Source organism: Epargyreus clarus, unplaced genomic scaffold (genome assembly GCF_041222505.1).
Source record: "Epargyreus clarus isolate Ecla_fem2 unplaced genomic scaffold, WU_Ecla_fem_2.2 ptg000034l, whole genome shotgun sequence".
In the NCBI taxonomy this organism is placed as follows: Eukaryota; Metazoa; Arthropoda; class Insecta; order Lepidoptera; family Hesperiidae; genus Epargyreus; species Epargyreus clarus.
The window spans coordinates 11,722,057-11,737,856 of record NW_027332239.1 but is presented as its reverse complement, the minus strand read 5'-3'; the positions used below and the strand labels follow the sequence as shown (position 1 = coordinate 11,737,856).

At 35.9% G+C, this 15,800-nt stretch overlaps 1 protein-coding gene across 4 annotated transcripts in view; it reads right to left on the bottom strand.

Annotated features, from left to right (window-relative positions):
* Nucleotides 1-9,231: 9,231 nt before the first annotated feature.
* Nucleotides 9,232-15,800, bottom strand: part of Eip63E (cyclin dependent kinase Eip63E) — a 136,771-nt gene continuing 130,202 nt past the window's right edge. For all 4 annotated transcript variants that reach the window (XM_073091573.1, XM_073091575.1, XM_073091574.1 and 1 more), the window contains one exon: nucleotides 9,232-15,322. In XM_073091573.1, coding sequence (XP_072947674.1) covers nucleotides 15,255-15,322 — 68 coding nt within the window. In that variant the 3' untranslated portion in view covers nucleotides 9,232-15,254. The remainder of the gene's footprint in view (nucleotides 15,323-15,800) is intronic.

The following is a 15,800-nucleotide window of genomic DNA, read 5'->3' as shown; positions in this document are numbered from 1 at the left end:
GACTTGTTAAACTTCTCGTCTTGTTTTATTTTGTATCGGGATTGAAGAGGAAATGGGAGGGAAGTTTATTGATGCTGAGCTAGTTTTGCTCAACGTTTATTGAAATTTCTTCTGAAATAAAAACTTACTTAGGCAACATACAGGTTGTTGTTGATAGGTAAAAATGTAAAATGTAAAATGTGAGAAGGAAACTTTAAAATAGCTTAGAAGAACAAAAGAGATAGTGTTAATAAAATAGCTTTCGCAGTAAGAAATTGCCAAAACTCCGTAGGAAACTACAGATTTGGTGCAACGTACGAAGTAGACTTTCAAAAGAGGACAAGTTACAAAACCATATTGCATCCAAACACTTCAATATTATTTCATAATTACGTCAGACAACTTACATTTTATTAAATTCGTAAAGAGCGCCTTCTAGGAAGTCCACATTTCCTGTTGTAAATCGTTTCAGCAGACAGATTGAATTATGACGTGTATTGGCAGCGTGGCGCCGCGCCAAATTAAATGTTCCAATCATTTTCACACTTCGCTAGTTGTATAAAGGATACGAATCTATTGACGTCCACGGACTCCACGCAAATTCAATATGAATGCTCGATGTGGAATAGAAATCCATATGACATATTGAATGTTTTTCAGATGAGTAATCTGTTGCTCCATTTTGATCCCTTTCACGAACGATGTTCTTAGTATGAAGAAATAAAACATATCATTTTCGTTTTTCGGCTTTTATTTTTTTGTACTGTCACAGTTACTTGGTGTTATTTCCATGTCTTAAATATACATATAGAAAATGATAATAAATAAAATAAATCTGAAATATTCCCCAATAATCGTCTTCTATCTTTTTGTTTGGCGTTGACTTGTATGCGTGGAGGAAGACCTTCCTTTAAATCAATCGTTCCGACTCAGGTCCAACGCTGAAAATATTTATAACTTGATTTATTTAATATTATTAACTTGATACTTTCGATTATATAAAAATAATGTAAGTTTTATAATACCTATCTCCTTCGTTACGGTGAAGCGTATTCTCTAAGGAGAAGCTAGCAAAGGTTCTTAATTAAATCTTTAGACGTCACGAGCAAATCCAATATGAATGTTCATAGGAACTACGAACATTCATACTATCTATAACTCAGACTGCAGTCTACTGCATTCACACTACCCAGAGGCGACAGGGATTGACACAGATGCTATAGATGTCGTTATTGATCAATTCAGTAGACTTATTCAATTATGATGGCGCGGAAACTGCGCCAGATTAAATCCCGACTGATTTTCACACTTCTATGGTCTTTTAACATTCCTCACGGATTTGATTTATTCATACAGCCATGCTCCACTGAAGATTGAAGATGTTCTCCGAGCTGTCGACGGTTCCAATTACTTGCATAAATGAATATTTTTTCCATGAAACTGCGATAGGGATTAGGTATTCATTTGATCGGTATAGTTCGCATATGGAGTTATTGCTGATCTTTATTAATAGGCGCTTGTAACTTAAACTTGTCAGAATTTAAAGTTTCAAGTAAACGTTTTAAACATGACTTAATTCTTAATCGTATCCTATTTATGCCTATTAAGAGCGGTGAAATTCGGTTGTTCTCCTGTTCCTACCAACGAAGGAAATTTGACAAGTTTCACCTACTATAAAGTGAATACATTGGTTATTAATAACGGGCTTAAGACCTACTAGCACGTGTCCACTGTCCGTGCCAGGGGTGGACTAAGGTCGTTGGAGGCCTGGGGCGGAAAGTTAAATGAAGGCCCAGTGTAAAAAGTTGATTTTATTTTACAAAATTACAAATGTGTCATAGATTTATTCACCGACAAACAAATATAATTCCGGCAACGTTTTTTTAGTTAGTTAGCAACTGTGTTTGTGGGCCCCCAGACTCGGGGGACTGAAGCTGGCCTCCCCTTCCGCCCCCGCCGTAGTCCAGAGTAGAGATTAGAGCCGTAGAGATCCATGCACAAAACGAATTTAGATTTCTTTCAAGGACATAAACAGCAAAAATACAAAACAGTAACCCGAGTTCCGTATAAGATATTCGCCATCGTAACACAATTTCGCTTCACCATACTTACGTCTTGACATCCGTGCTTTGTAATGGTAATAGCGCTCTTAGAAGGTAATGTATAGCGCGGTGTAGTGTAATTATTGCGTTAATGGGGCACCGTAATGTTTAACTGCCTTACTTAGCTTTAGCCAAATTTGATTTTATGCGCAGAAATTTTTGTTGTTAGGCTATATTTTCTTGAACATTTTGTCGATGATTGCATGACTTGAAGGATTAAATACCAATTTAATCTTTAGACCATACTTGTATTTAAATTTATATAATCAATGTGTTATGTTATCATGAGATTCGGCTAAAGAATTCCTATTAAAATGGCGGTCTTGCGATGAAGTTCTAGTAAAAGTATGTATGGATAACCCTGCTCAACCAGGCAGCCCACGGGCCGGATGAGGCTCGCTTCGGTATAGAATCTGCTCCGAAGCAAATTTAAAGAGGCGCCAAATGTCATATACAGACGATTGGAAGACATTCTTTGTGACATGGTCTTGGGGACGGCTAGTTGTGATTTCGTGGGACATTTCCAAAAAGTACTTATGTGGTAATGTAGAGCTGAGCCGAGAATTATATAAGTTAGTATTAGAGTTCTATTAGTCAGAATCAAGAATTGAAACGAACAAGACGCCTCTTCAATACCACACGAGCCTGCTTCCTTCACTACACTCACGACACGCGACCTCGTTAATATTCTTAAATTTGGACAACAACTTTCAAAAATTTGCTCATATTTGTCTTTAAAAGTAATGATTCCACCTATGTGGCATTTGTGAGTTAACTCAGAAAACTATAGTTCTACTAAAAAGGATTATTCCAATAGTAATCTGGTTGAAACTTTAATTCATCCATTCCATTTGGTAAAATTATTTCCGACGTGATTTTCAATGAATCTCTACAACTGTACGTGAAAGGGATCAGCGGAGCGTGTTTTAAATATCATTACATGGGTTGCTGTGGCCTTGATCTCGGAATCATGAAGGATAATAATTAATTAAAAAAAATGAACTATTTATTTATTGTATTAATGAGTATTTGATATGCCCTGCCCTGCCCTGATAGCTGAAGCACACATAAGCAATATAATTTTTCACCTACCTTGAATGTAGTATGTGGTCGCTGACCTACTTTTTTATTTTTTTTTTTAAATAAACGCTTTCTACACTCACAGCCCCACACTAGGATTCCCTGTATCGTGGGTGCCATGGACACACAGAGACAAATACACAAACACCCAGACCCAGAAACAGAAGTCTAAATTCATCATTTATAAATCTGTCTGGCCGGGGATCGAACCCGGGACCCTCTGCGCGTCAGACCGGCATGGTGACCGCTCCGCCACGCGGGTCGTCGCCGTGTTGATCTCGTCTCCTTGTGGTGCCGTGGTGACAGCTATTTCTTGTCTCGGTGTAACGAGTAACACGTGGCTCAACGGTAACACGACACACGTATAACAAAATATGTTGCGTCCACATATTAAAAAGAACAACACAATTTTATCGTCTCAATGCACTTAACACGCACGATATAAATTTCTCGCCTCAATGTAACATGCTCAACTTAAAATACACAATCACAAATGCAGAGTAAATATAAGTCAAATAAGCACTGGCACGGCAACTCCTGCACACTAAATAATTCGAATGACAAAAGAGGGTAGATCTGTGACGGCCGTCTAAATGATAGTCATAGTACCTTATTACATTACATTAATTCAGAAGATTTAAACTAATGGCATTGTAAGAATATATTTAATTTCTAACATTCTTACGCAATTGTATTTTATTTTACCACGATGTCCTGGAATTTGCAATTCGATAGTCAGCCTGTCCGGAAAGGTCAATCCGTAGGCTCTTCCTCCGGAAGCCGTTCTTTCAGAAATTACGCCATTTTATCAGCACCCCCGCTTTAGGGAGCTTAACTACGAGGAAATAATTCATGCAAATATTTTTACAAAAAGACCCTTAGAGATTATCCCGCCCTTTTGTTAAAAATATTGCTACGAAACGTAATTTATCAAATCATTGAACAAATTATTATTTTGATTTAAAATGTTTTAACCGTACAGATATTATTTGAGCGCTTTAAAACATCAGAGTACTGAGAAATTATTATTTTACAATTACTGACAAGAAAGTTTCAAATTAATTTAACAGTAATTAAAACTTCGTCAAGTAAAGTAGTTTTTAAAGCTTACTCGCTCCGAAGCCTACGACGGTATTCGGAGTTGGTTAATTAATATTTTATTACAAATGCAACACAGTGTGAAGTTTAAGTGGATTGCTTTAGAATTGTATTTCGTATGATTCCATATGAATAAAAGCGTGTACTTTCTATTTAGATGTTCAAATATTTAGAATTATAGGCTGTCAGGCTACTTCTTAATCTATTTCATTAATGATTCGATCCACTTGTATACCTTAAACATATACTTAAATATAAACATATTTTCAAAAAAGGTGCAAATAGAGCTCTCCTTCGAAGCCGGCGATGCACTGACGACTCCTCTGATGTTGCAATTGTCCATAGGCGACGTTAACTACTTTCCATCAGGAAGCACGTCTGCTTTATCTTCAGATTCAAATATAAAAAAAAACATATCTTTACTTGTGTAAATGTTCGCCTCAGGAATATTTAGACATAAGACTCCCATACATTTATTATATATCTCATGCTTAAGTCAGTACTCTACATAATGACATGCTTTTTATTTTGTTCAATAAGCTGTTATTTTACTCGTGCACACGAATATTTCTCGTAGGTATTTATCGATGATAAATGAATCCAGAAACATAACCCTGTAATACTTTAGGATATACCTACTATCGTGTCAATTTAAGGTATCGACAATGGAGACATGGAGGCATGATGACCTTTCATCATCAGTTCAAAGAATAACATGCCAAGTTAATAAAAAACCTGTAAAGGGTATAGTATCTATGGGTATTAAAATTAATTGCTTTCGTAATAAAATAAGCTACGTACGCACCGCAATTTATGAGATAAGCCTCACACAATGTGTAGGCTTTGTTGCCTTTAATATCTATTTCGCGTGTTTGTCGGCACTTAATATTAGGGGATGATAACTTTCTCTTTATTAACCTCAACGTATTGCCAACTCAGAGGTACTCTAGTTTTCTCGTGGGTCGCGTAAGTTGCGATTATTGTTTAGCGTATTTTGCAAGCTAAAGTTTGCCGAATTCGTTCATTGTTTTACTATTATAGCTATCATACTTCCCCCAAGTTTTAACATGGTATTCTAAAAGGTTATCCCAAAATTTTGATAATTTTGTTACCATATTGCTTGATCCGCACGATTCCGTGTTCGTAGTACCTACCTATGGTCAAAAAGAGATTTATATGATTAATTTAGGTTTTATAATAAAAGTAGGTATTTGTGAATGTGCGTCTGTATTGTCTCCGTGAATACTGTGTGATTTCATGGAGACAATCACAAAGGTAGACTTGTGTGAGCGCAGAAAGCGTGATAATTATTATAACTGATGTTCGTAGGTAACCTACATAGTGCTCTCGTAGTGGTAGTAGTTACGAGTATTTGAAATAATGTAGGTTCAAGCAGTAAATTTGTTTGAAAAATTTATCTAACATTTTATTTAACAACAAATTGAATATGGAATTCTTTTCTCACACAACGCTCTGAAAATATTTGCGCAAAGCGTAGCGTAAGCTCGCATTTCTCGCAAAAGCGAGAGAAAATCACAATAATAACAAAAAAAGTCTAAAAAATAACCAAAAAAATAAACTTAAGTTCGAGACTAAATTATTCTAATTTACTCCCAGGTCTCTGGACCGCAATTAGCTTCTGTGTTTTATTGCTACTTGACCCTTTCCAAAAGTTTCCCTAATTTGTAAAAGGCCTGAAAAAAACTGATTTCCTGATTTTCTTCCTTATCCTTCATTATTTATTCCTTAGTTACGCAATATTTTCATGGTGTGAAATCGACAAAAATAAATGAAAAGGCGTCGGTTTCTTATTTCAAAATATATTTAATTATTATGGTCAAGTGCTTAGGATATCAAAAAGTGAAGAATCTACTTATTTTAACCCGGATTGATTTTGAGAACAATTTCAATAGATTACTACCTTTTGTGGAGATATTTGTTATTTGAAACGAACAAACTCCTATAGAATATTAATCGTATTATTACATTTAAAACAGATTATTACAAATATACCTTCTGGTAATAGTTGTCGCGGTTTAATACTTACGAGAACACAAACTAAGCACATAGTTAAATTTGAGTTGTAACGTTCACGGGCAGTTACGAGGCGAGTTAGAAATTAGTTAAATCCTCCGCGAACTCAAATTAAACCCACAAACTCGCTTAATATAATGTTAGTGAAATAAAACCTATCTAGGTTTGTAGTTACTACTGCTTACTTTATGTAGGGATTTAGTTGTTTTCTGTTAATGTTTCATTTTATAAAAGAAATATAAATGCCGATAAACTTGATCGTAAAGCAATAAAATAAACTTGATATCTTAATTCCGCTGTTATATTGATGTTTTCCCTTAGGTGTTCGTTTTTCCCTACTTTCCCCTATAAAAAATAGCAAATGAACATTCAGCCTCCTATTGAGTGGTCACTGTTGCTTATTAGGTGCCTAGTAACCAATCGATTGATAACCGCTAGATCGTTAATGTGGTAACACCACATCGATAAAATATAATTGGACGATAAAATGGTTCAGTTGATCTCGATCGTCCCTGTCCACATCTTTCTCTGAATACATTTGGAAAGACGTCGACAGCTGGTCAATCTTCCATCGGTCGACCGTCATTTTATCGATCGAGTTCGATTAAGGGATCGATCGATTGGTATTTGGGCACCCATAGACATTGACAGTAGTGAGTCGTAGAGGCGTTTCTCTCTCGGAGGTATAAACTGGTACAATTTATATTTAAAATACAACAAAGTGATTAATATGATATGGTTATTATATAAATGCTTATGAATACAGATTTTAGAAGGTGGTAGAACACTTTGTGGTACGACTCCGGCGGCACTACCGCCACACCTATTTCTGCCAAATAACAGCAGTGTTAGGCGCTGCTGTGTTCCGTTTTAAAGGGTGTGGTAAGGGAGACATATTTTTTCGAGGCGTTCCAGCTTAGTCTTCAGGGGTAGCGGCGCATTTGTGGCCAACCTCAGGTAGGAATATCTAATCCTCTCTGAGGTTGATTACAGATGTCCATGGGCGGCAGTAGCCACTTACTATCAGGACTGCATGTTCGTCTGCTACTCCCATATTATAAAAAAATCTAAAACATATTATAAACATTAAAACCTTTGCCCGATGTGAAGACCAATGCGCCACGCGGGTCATAAAAAGCTTTGTACTCGTAACAACTTCATAGCCGTATATTTTTGATTTTTTTCTTCTGCAACACAAAAAGCAGTGACATCAAAGGCAATATACGTATAAATGGCGGCAAAGTTTTGCTTTGTCGTCATTATTTCCTGGTTTGGAAGGAAGACAATTAGGCCGGATATCGCCGCGCGGATTCGCCCTTTTGAAGGATCCCGACTTTTATTCAGCTTTACGGACGATTTATATCTCGTTTGCGAATTAATTCGTCTGACGAGATATTCATTCAGAAAGGAAGGCTGGGGATAATCGTGAAAAGGCAACTGTCGATTGTGAAGCTGGTATTCATACTTTGTGCGTAGATGCTCATATTCTTTCAATTTCACACACTTCCAAGCCCACGCACATATACTACACACATATATACGTACACGTACAACACACGCACAAACGCCATACACGTTTGTATGATTTTATTAAACACACGCTTCATGTAATGTTTATATTGTGTTCTAAATGTAACATTAAATACATTTCAACAATATTAAAGTAATTTATTTACTAATCATATTGGCATCTATCTATTGGCAGATACAGAAGTAACATTTATTAAGTACTAAGCATACTAATCCCTGTGTTAAGACCACGTTCCATGCAAAGTGCCTACGTTTAGGGGACTTAATTAAACTCGCAGGGTCGCCACTATATTAATAGGAAATTCATCGAGCGCCGGACCCACAGCATAGAATGCTTACCATAGTTTTGTTAGGCAACGTTTCCACGGTTTATCAATAGTATGTTAAGCTTTTAGCATCCGTTAAAAATGAATTTTGAATGGTAGGTAAGGCATAAGCCGTCGTTATTCGTAATACTATTAATGTGTGTGTAATAATACCATTATTCGAAAGTTAATGGGAATGTGATAAATAGTAAAATTTAAATTATTTACCAATGAAACTGAATCTTAATTAACATTCATATAGATTAAATGTATTCGTGCTTTGTGAAATACAAAACAGCAGTGAGTCTCTTATGTTGGCAGAGTAATAATACTAGTTCTAGTCTGTATAAAACAGGGGTAGCAAGACATCTGGCTGACAAGGGGTGTGACTCCAACCTTATTTTACCCTTTCAATCTTTGTGAATTGCTCCTCCTATTAAGAAAATATGTAATTAGCAAAATCTTTAAAGATTATTCTTTATTAATATAATATTCACCCTATACAATTGCTGCCTACTAAACATTGACATTTTCTGCCTACTAAAAGGAAATAGGAAAAAAATAGGCATATTGTTTAATAATAACGGCATAAATGTGCTTCAAGGTACTTGCCATGGAGACGATCTCTCACAAGTTGCCGGTTCTGTATCCAAATTTCTATATTATTGGCGCGAGGCCAAAGGCGAGAGCTGAAATTCACGGCTTTCCGATTTCCGGCCGTCAACTGAGCCTTTGTTATATCATTTTCATTTTCTTTTACCCGATATTACAGTCTGCCTTATCTTAGGAGTTTTTTTATAACGATGTCATTTTTTCTACATCCGTTAATTATTATCATCCAAATTAAGGATAAAATCTGTCGTGTTTGATTTCTATTGTACCATTTCGGCATCTGTCCGTAAACAGCAGTGTAAGCGGCTGTTTTCGTTTATACAGTGTTGTAGGGCCGAAGGCAGAAACACAAGAGGCGTTCTAGTGTATTTTCAAAAAAAAAAAAACTTTACAAAATCTACATACAACCTGTATAATTATTTTACTTAACTATAGCAAATATATTTTCATCAATTACTATAAGGAAAAGGCGGAAAAACAAAACACAAAAGTCATTAAGAAATAAAAACTTTATTATTATCAGTTCAAATATCATATTTACATTCTTTTAAACGATTAAAAGCACAGTTGTTTACACATCAGTAAAATAAAAAAAAATCAGCGCAGCAGAATAATTTCGTGATACGTAGTAAAATCAAGTTAATAAAACATTAGATACCCTAAGAGCGTTTGTCCACCACCGCCGTCACTGGACCGTCATCGAGAACGAGATGACGGCGCCGAAGTAGCATACATACATTTACTATAGCCGCGTATCCATCGCACGTCCTTCACGTCATATTAAAGTCGGATCGAAATAATCTCGTTCTCGGTGTCGGTCCAGTGACGGCGGCGGTAGACAAACACTCTAACACATAATTAAAACTAAAAAATAAATCTCATGATAAATTTCCATGTCGGTACTAAGTAATAATGTCTGTTAAAATTGTGCACATCATTATGAACCCTAACTAATTACAATAAAGTCGTATTTCGCTTACTCAATCTAAAACTAGCTAATTTATGTTAAGACACGGCAATCACATGCGAATATTTTAACAGACATTAATCTTATACAGGATTCTGTGATAGTATGAAGTATGTATTTCATGTTAATTTTGAAAATTAATACACCCTATGTAGTGTGAATAAGTTTGAATACAATGATGATACAGATAATAAATGTATAGGATGTTCTATAATATAAACATATTAAGTTGTTACTATGAGGGACTAAAGCTGGTGTCAATATTATTTATTGTGACAAGATTTTACGACATGAAATTTTTGTTAAAAGAACCCGACAGTAATTTACTCTAACACAAATTCCGACTAAGTACGCATTGCACTTGACATACATAGTCACTGCAATCCACAGAGATATTTGTATCTTAATCAAAACTGTCCCATCAAAAGTCCGTCATAGAAACATTCAACATTGAGGACAGTTTGAACAACTTCAGACTAGAATACAGCAGTTTAAGCGGTGATTACACCACAAAAGATCACGCAGCTTTCTCACATGGTAATACTTCATACTATCACAAACCACCTGGTCACGGAGAGCACAGCAATGGCAACATGTAGGACTGCAAACTAAACGAATCACATCTAGACCGTACCTTATTTACAGTTTCGTTACCCCGCAACACATCAGTTCTTCATTATACATACAAATGCAAATTACACATACTAACATACATACCGTTCATTCGTTCGCGGGTTTTTATGGCGAATAATTTCGTAATCACGGCCGAATAACGCACGCCATGTAAGCATTAAATAGTGATATTTCACAGCTAGTATATTAGTCATTGATTTATACGACGGATTGCTCGTTTCTTTACTTTACTATGCTATAATTTACTATAAAATTGAACTAACACATATACCATATGAAATCATATAATGAAATACTCCTTACAATTAAAATTCAATTAATCTGACGTGGGTTTTATTCGGTCGCCGGACAAAATTAATCACCATAACATGACCCGAGTGTAAGGGCTCTTATTAACGACATCGGATATTCTCGTAAACATTTTCACAATAAATAATCGGTTTATCGGTTTTTGAACAGTTTTATCACACAATCTCTTTTTAACAGTTTTCAACCGATATTTTTGCCAATATATACCTATTATTAATCATGTTATTTTAATTATTATGTAAATGTGAAAGGACACTAGTGTATTACCAACTAATACCTTTGCTATGTTCGACGTAGAATAATTACCCCGATGTCATTAAACAGAGCCGCGGAATTGCCTCACAAATTCAACACAGATACTATCACCATTCGTCTATATAAATGCTCCACATATCTCCGATCAATATACAAGTATGTTACATCGCACGGGGTGCGCTCGGTGCCTCACTCAACGGGTGAAATATAAACTTCCCTCCCACTAAATTACACATCAAGAATCACATTCGACCCTTACGACTGTGTACACGTCTATTGGACTTATAATTACAGTTTAACATGTCTTTGCTCGAAAATGTATGTAGTCTTTATGCTATGCAAGTAATGAGGACATATTTGAACGCAGATGGTAAAATACATAAACAGATATAGTGAACTATGTTTAACTTGTTTCATTCAATGTAGTAATCGAAAAGGGCCGCATTTCTATTTCTCGGTCTCTATGACTGAGTACAATAAACATAGTTAATAATAGAAAAGCCATCATTTTCAATTACATTCTTATTTGAGACAAGTTATAAATTTTAGCTTTAGTTCTGGTACACGCATTATATTAAATCTATGAATAATTGCGATTTCTTTACATGAACGCAAGTTGACTTGTCGCAATATCGATCTGACCATACAAATAATTATATCATAATTCCTATCAAACATAGCATAAAGACTGCACAATCGAGCTACGAATATCGCCGTACACAGTCGTCAGAACCAAACGTTAACAAATTCAACAAATCATGTACATTCAAAGTATTGCGTTTTAGAAACTATACAATATATTTCATTAATTATTTATTATTTACTCACTAATTTAGTGTTCGGAGCCGAATTACGTTAACTACGGGAGTGCGGCCGTGGCACCCGATCTTTGTGACGTTTCTCACACCGTATTACATACGAGATCATTGTCGACGTTCAATTTGTTCTAAATATTTATATAGGCACGTTAAAAGTTGCATGTAATTTTTAAACACGCGTAAAAATATCCCATGATTTTTCGCTAAATAAATAAACTGATTTACGCTTTTATTGAGCCTACAAATAATTTCATCAATCTACGAAATGAACGACATTTACTATAATCTACATCGCACGAAATGATTTCTTTGTTAACATTGAAAATTACTCATGGAAATTTTGAAAAATGTTTTATTTTCGTCAACTAAGCGGGCTAACCTAGCCGAGTGTCACACCGCACCCGACTGTCCTACAGCGGAACACGCTACGCTACGTGGGACTACGCTCCGAGCACTGACAACTCGATGCTACTGTATAAATATCGTGTGTACACACATACATACAGAGTGGAGATAAACGCCTGATTATTAACTAATTTTTATTTGAAATAAATGAAAAATCATTTTTAGACTTCAGTAAATAAAATCAAAAAGTACGACTGAATAAGAACCTGTAATGATGAAAATAACCCCCATATTTGGCAATTTAATTATGTTTGAAAAATCTAATAATTTATGGTTAAATTTTTACTCTCATTAAACATCACTTATCAACAATCTTAAGATGAATACAAATTCAAAGTAAGATAATAATTATGTTACAGGCAGATAAAATGCGAAACTGCAACCGTGTATACCTAAAAATCACTGCCTTATTTTGTGACAACTCTAAAATATTTAGCAATAACAAAAAATATGCCTTAATTATATACTTTGACTTGGTGTATTTAGATAAAGTAGATCTTAGATTTTTATGACATTATACATATTAGGCGATACATTTACAACGTTAGTCCCACCCTGTATGTATAGTTTACACACATTTATATTTTCCTAATTATAGTCTTTACTTACGAGTCGGTCTTATTTAATGGCAGTGCTAATCGTGCAATAGTGTACCTACTCATACTCGTATAAATACTTACAAATCAAGTTTCATTTTTACCACGGATTCAAATCAATAAATGTGCCCAGATGCATTGAAACGACTAAATTTAAATTTCAGTGAAAGATTGTAAATGACATTTTAACTGGAATGAAGTACTTGGTATATTTCAATATAAATTTTATACTAATTATTTATCTGTAATAAATAAATGGATCACAAGAAATTAACTAGTAATCACAATTAGATGCTCTGTTTTAAGAATTCTTCTCTAGGACTTATCTACCGATTTGAATCTGTAGTAAAAATAATGATATAAGACATTCTGAAAACAGATTTCTGTTCGAACAAAAAATACCTTGATTTGTATCTATTTGTACAGAAAATTATATATGACAAGGTGAATTCAAACGCTCACTAATATCACCGCAATCTGACAAGCCACCACACAAACAACATCAGCACTCGCTTCACTTAACAATGAATATTGCTTCGAGTTACTCATACATAACTATATCTGTAGGTATATGTCGGTGCTAAACTGCGTTTGAATAGAACTTAGACAAAAATTATACATAGCTATAATACATGCTTAAAAATCAACATCTGACATCTATATTTCGATTAAAATAAAGGAACATAAATGTATACCGGGTATGTATTTAATTCTATAACTCTTACTTTAATTCGCTAGATTTCAAAAACATATTTTTAATAAATTCAATACTATATAATGAAGGCGTAACTTTCACGTGAAATATAAGTAACAAAATATTGCCATTACAATTTTTATTCGTATTTATTTATATTTCGGAGTCTATTCATCATTCGCTCATTGGCACAAATTGGTGTTAACGTTACAACTTTACATTACATTCTAATCGGAAGTAATCTACACTATCAGACGATACAAAGTTCAAAAACCCTATTGACATTAAGAATTATTTCAAGTTGCCAATGCACCGGTCACTCTACTATACATTGCACCCCTAAACAGGCCCGCACCCTACAGGTGATCAAAAATATTATATAACATGCCTACGTCTAGAAGTGGCAGGTCTGGGGAACATAATAAAAACAAAAATGCAGACTAAAACTCGACGATATCGCTTTTGTCCGTATTCGTTTCATTTGTGGCGCCGCACAACGCTCGCGGAGACATAATAAGGACGCAATAACTGCTGTCATGAACACATCAGATTAAAAATCAGCTTTCATGTCTCGTCTATAACGCGAAGCCGGATCTAGACGTATTATATAATATCTTTAAGACTATAAGGGAAAAACTATAAAACCAAATCATCCAAAATCCTTACAATTTCCTAATCGCTCTCGCTTCTCAAACGGGAGCTACGGGCCTGCACGTAACGTACGTGAGGGATCACTAACAATTCCACTAACTGTTAAATTCACTAGTCTTTAGGCTAGACGGAAACTACCGTCTACACTACCCCTTTTCATTTACACACTGATTAATTTTAATTTTAGTATTTAATTATTTATCATTATTATTATTACAATGAAAATTCCTATCACTTCGCAATTTACAGGAGGACGGTCCCACACATCAAAAATTTGAGATCTGTCGTGTCATTAAATAAAATTTTGGTAATAAACGTCGCCGTTCAATTCTCGTTATATCACTATGAGCGGCCGCGCGGTGCGAAGGTCGCAGAGACAGCGAGTTACGAGTACAAGCGTGCAAACGATTACGGCTCCACACGACTCGCCATACTAACTTTCCTATTTGAGCACCGTGGAAGGAATGTGTGCATAAGATATTGATGAACGCCAACAATTATAATGTAAGAGCCCCTACTATCAGTCCAAATGATTACCTATCATCGAGAAAAGACGCATTCAAAAATAATGTTACTTTAAAACGTAGCGTTAATGAAAATATATCGGTACGAGTGGGCTCGCGTGAGGGTTGATACCGTGGCGGGTGCGATTCATAAGACTGCTCGAGTTCGTTTCATCGACAATTATCCCTTAGTTAATATAAATAAACATCTTCAAAATTTTTACCAAAATTATGAGCATATAATATCCAGCATAAAAATCTTTTAAAATAACTCGTCATACTCTTCTCAGTTATAGATATACATGGCACACTGCTCCGTTTATTTTTTATTTTTTTAATATATATTTATTTATACATATACAAATCGTACACTCGATACCTATCAGTTTACCTTGTCACCATAGAATAATTGAATTATATGGATGGATATTACGTTAGAAGCTTAACAAGCGCTAAATATAACGTCGAGTCGAAAGCGTTCGACGGATGGACAAACGTAGACGAGGGGGGTATCGAACGCAGGGGGGGGGGGGGCTCGCTCGGGTCGAGGGTACGAGAGTCGAAGGGGAGCTATCACGAGATTTTGGTCCACCGAATCGAGTCAACCAGGTTTCGACCAGATTACAACTATAGGAATTGAAGGTACTAACTAACGAATAGGTCGGTGGCCCGCGACCGGCGACTCACTTGATGGCCACGTGGCGCGTCTCCGGCTGCAGGCACACTCCCTCCACCGTGAATATCGAAACCTCTGCAACAAAACAAACATCTTTCATTAAGTTTATCAGTAGTGTATTTGTAAGAGCTTCATCCAGTTAGAGGTGAATAAAAGGGGGCTTCTGGGGTTTGTGGGCGGCAAGAGTGGGGCCTCGAATTGCTCACGGAGCCCAGGAAGGACTACTGTATGTAGTTGCATACAGTCGTTCGCAGACGGTGTGGTGAGCGTCAATTTCACCTGGGCGGACTTTGAGGGGACAGCGTGTTGAAAGGAATCCGGTGTTCCATGGAGATCCCGGAGTCCTCTACGTAGCACCGAAAACAGCCTCTGGGAGGTTGGGGACGATAAAAATTTCACACCTCGTGTCCCTTTCATGGCATTTGGTGTACGGGACCCCCTCGGAACCCGTCCACTCTCGCCCACGGATACATAGCTGCGTTAGTGTGCTCTAAGTTGCTACGGAGTATAATTATGCTTGTAGCTATGTAGTTCGACCGCATTGGCTCTATGA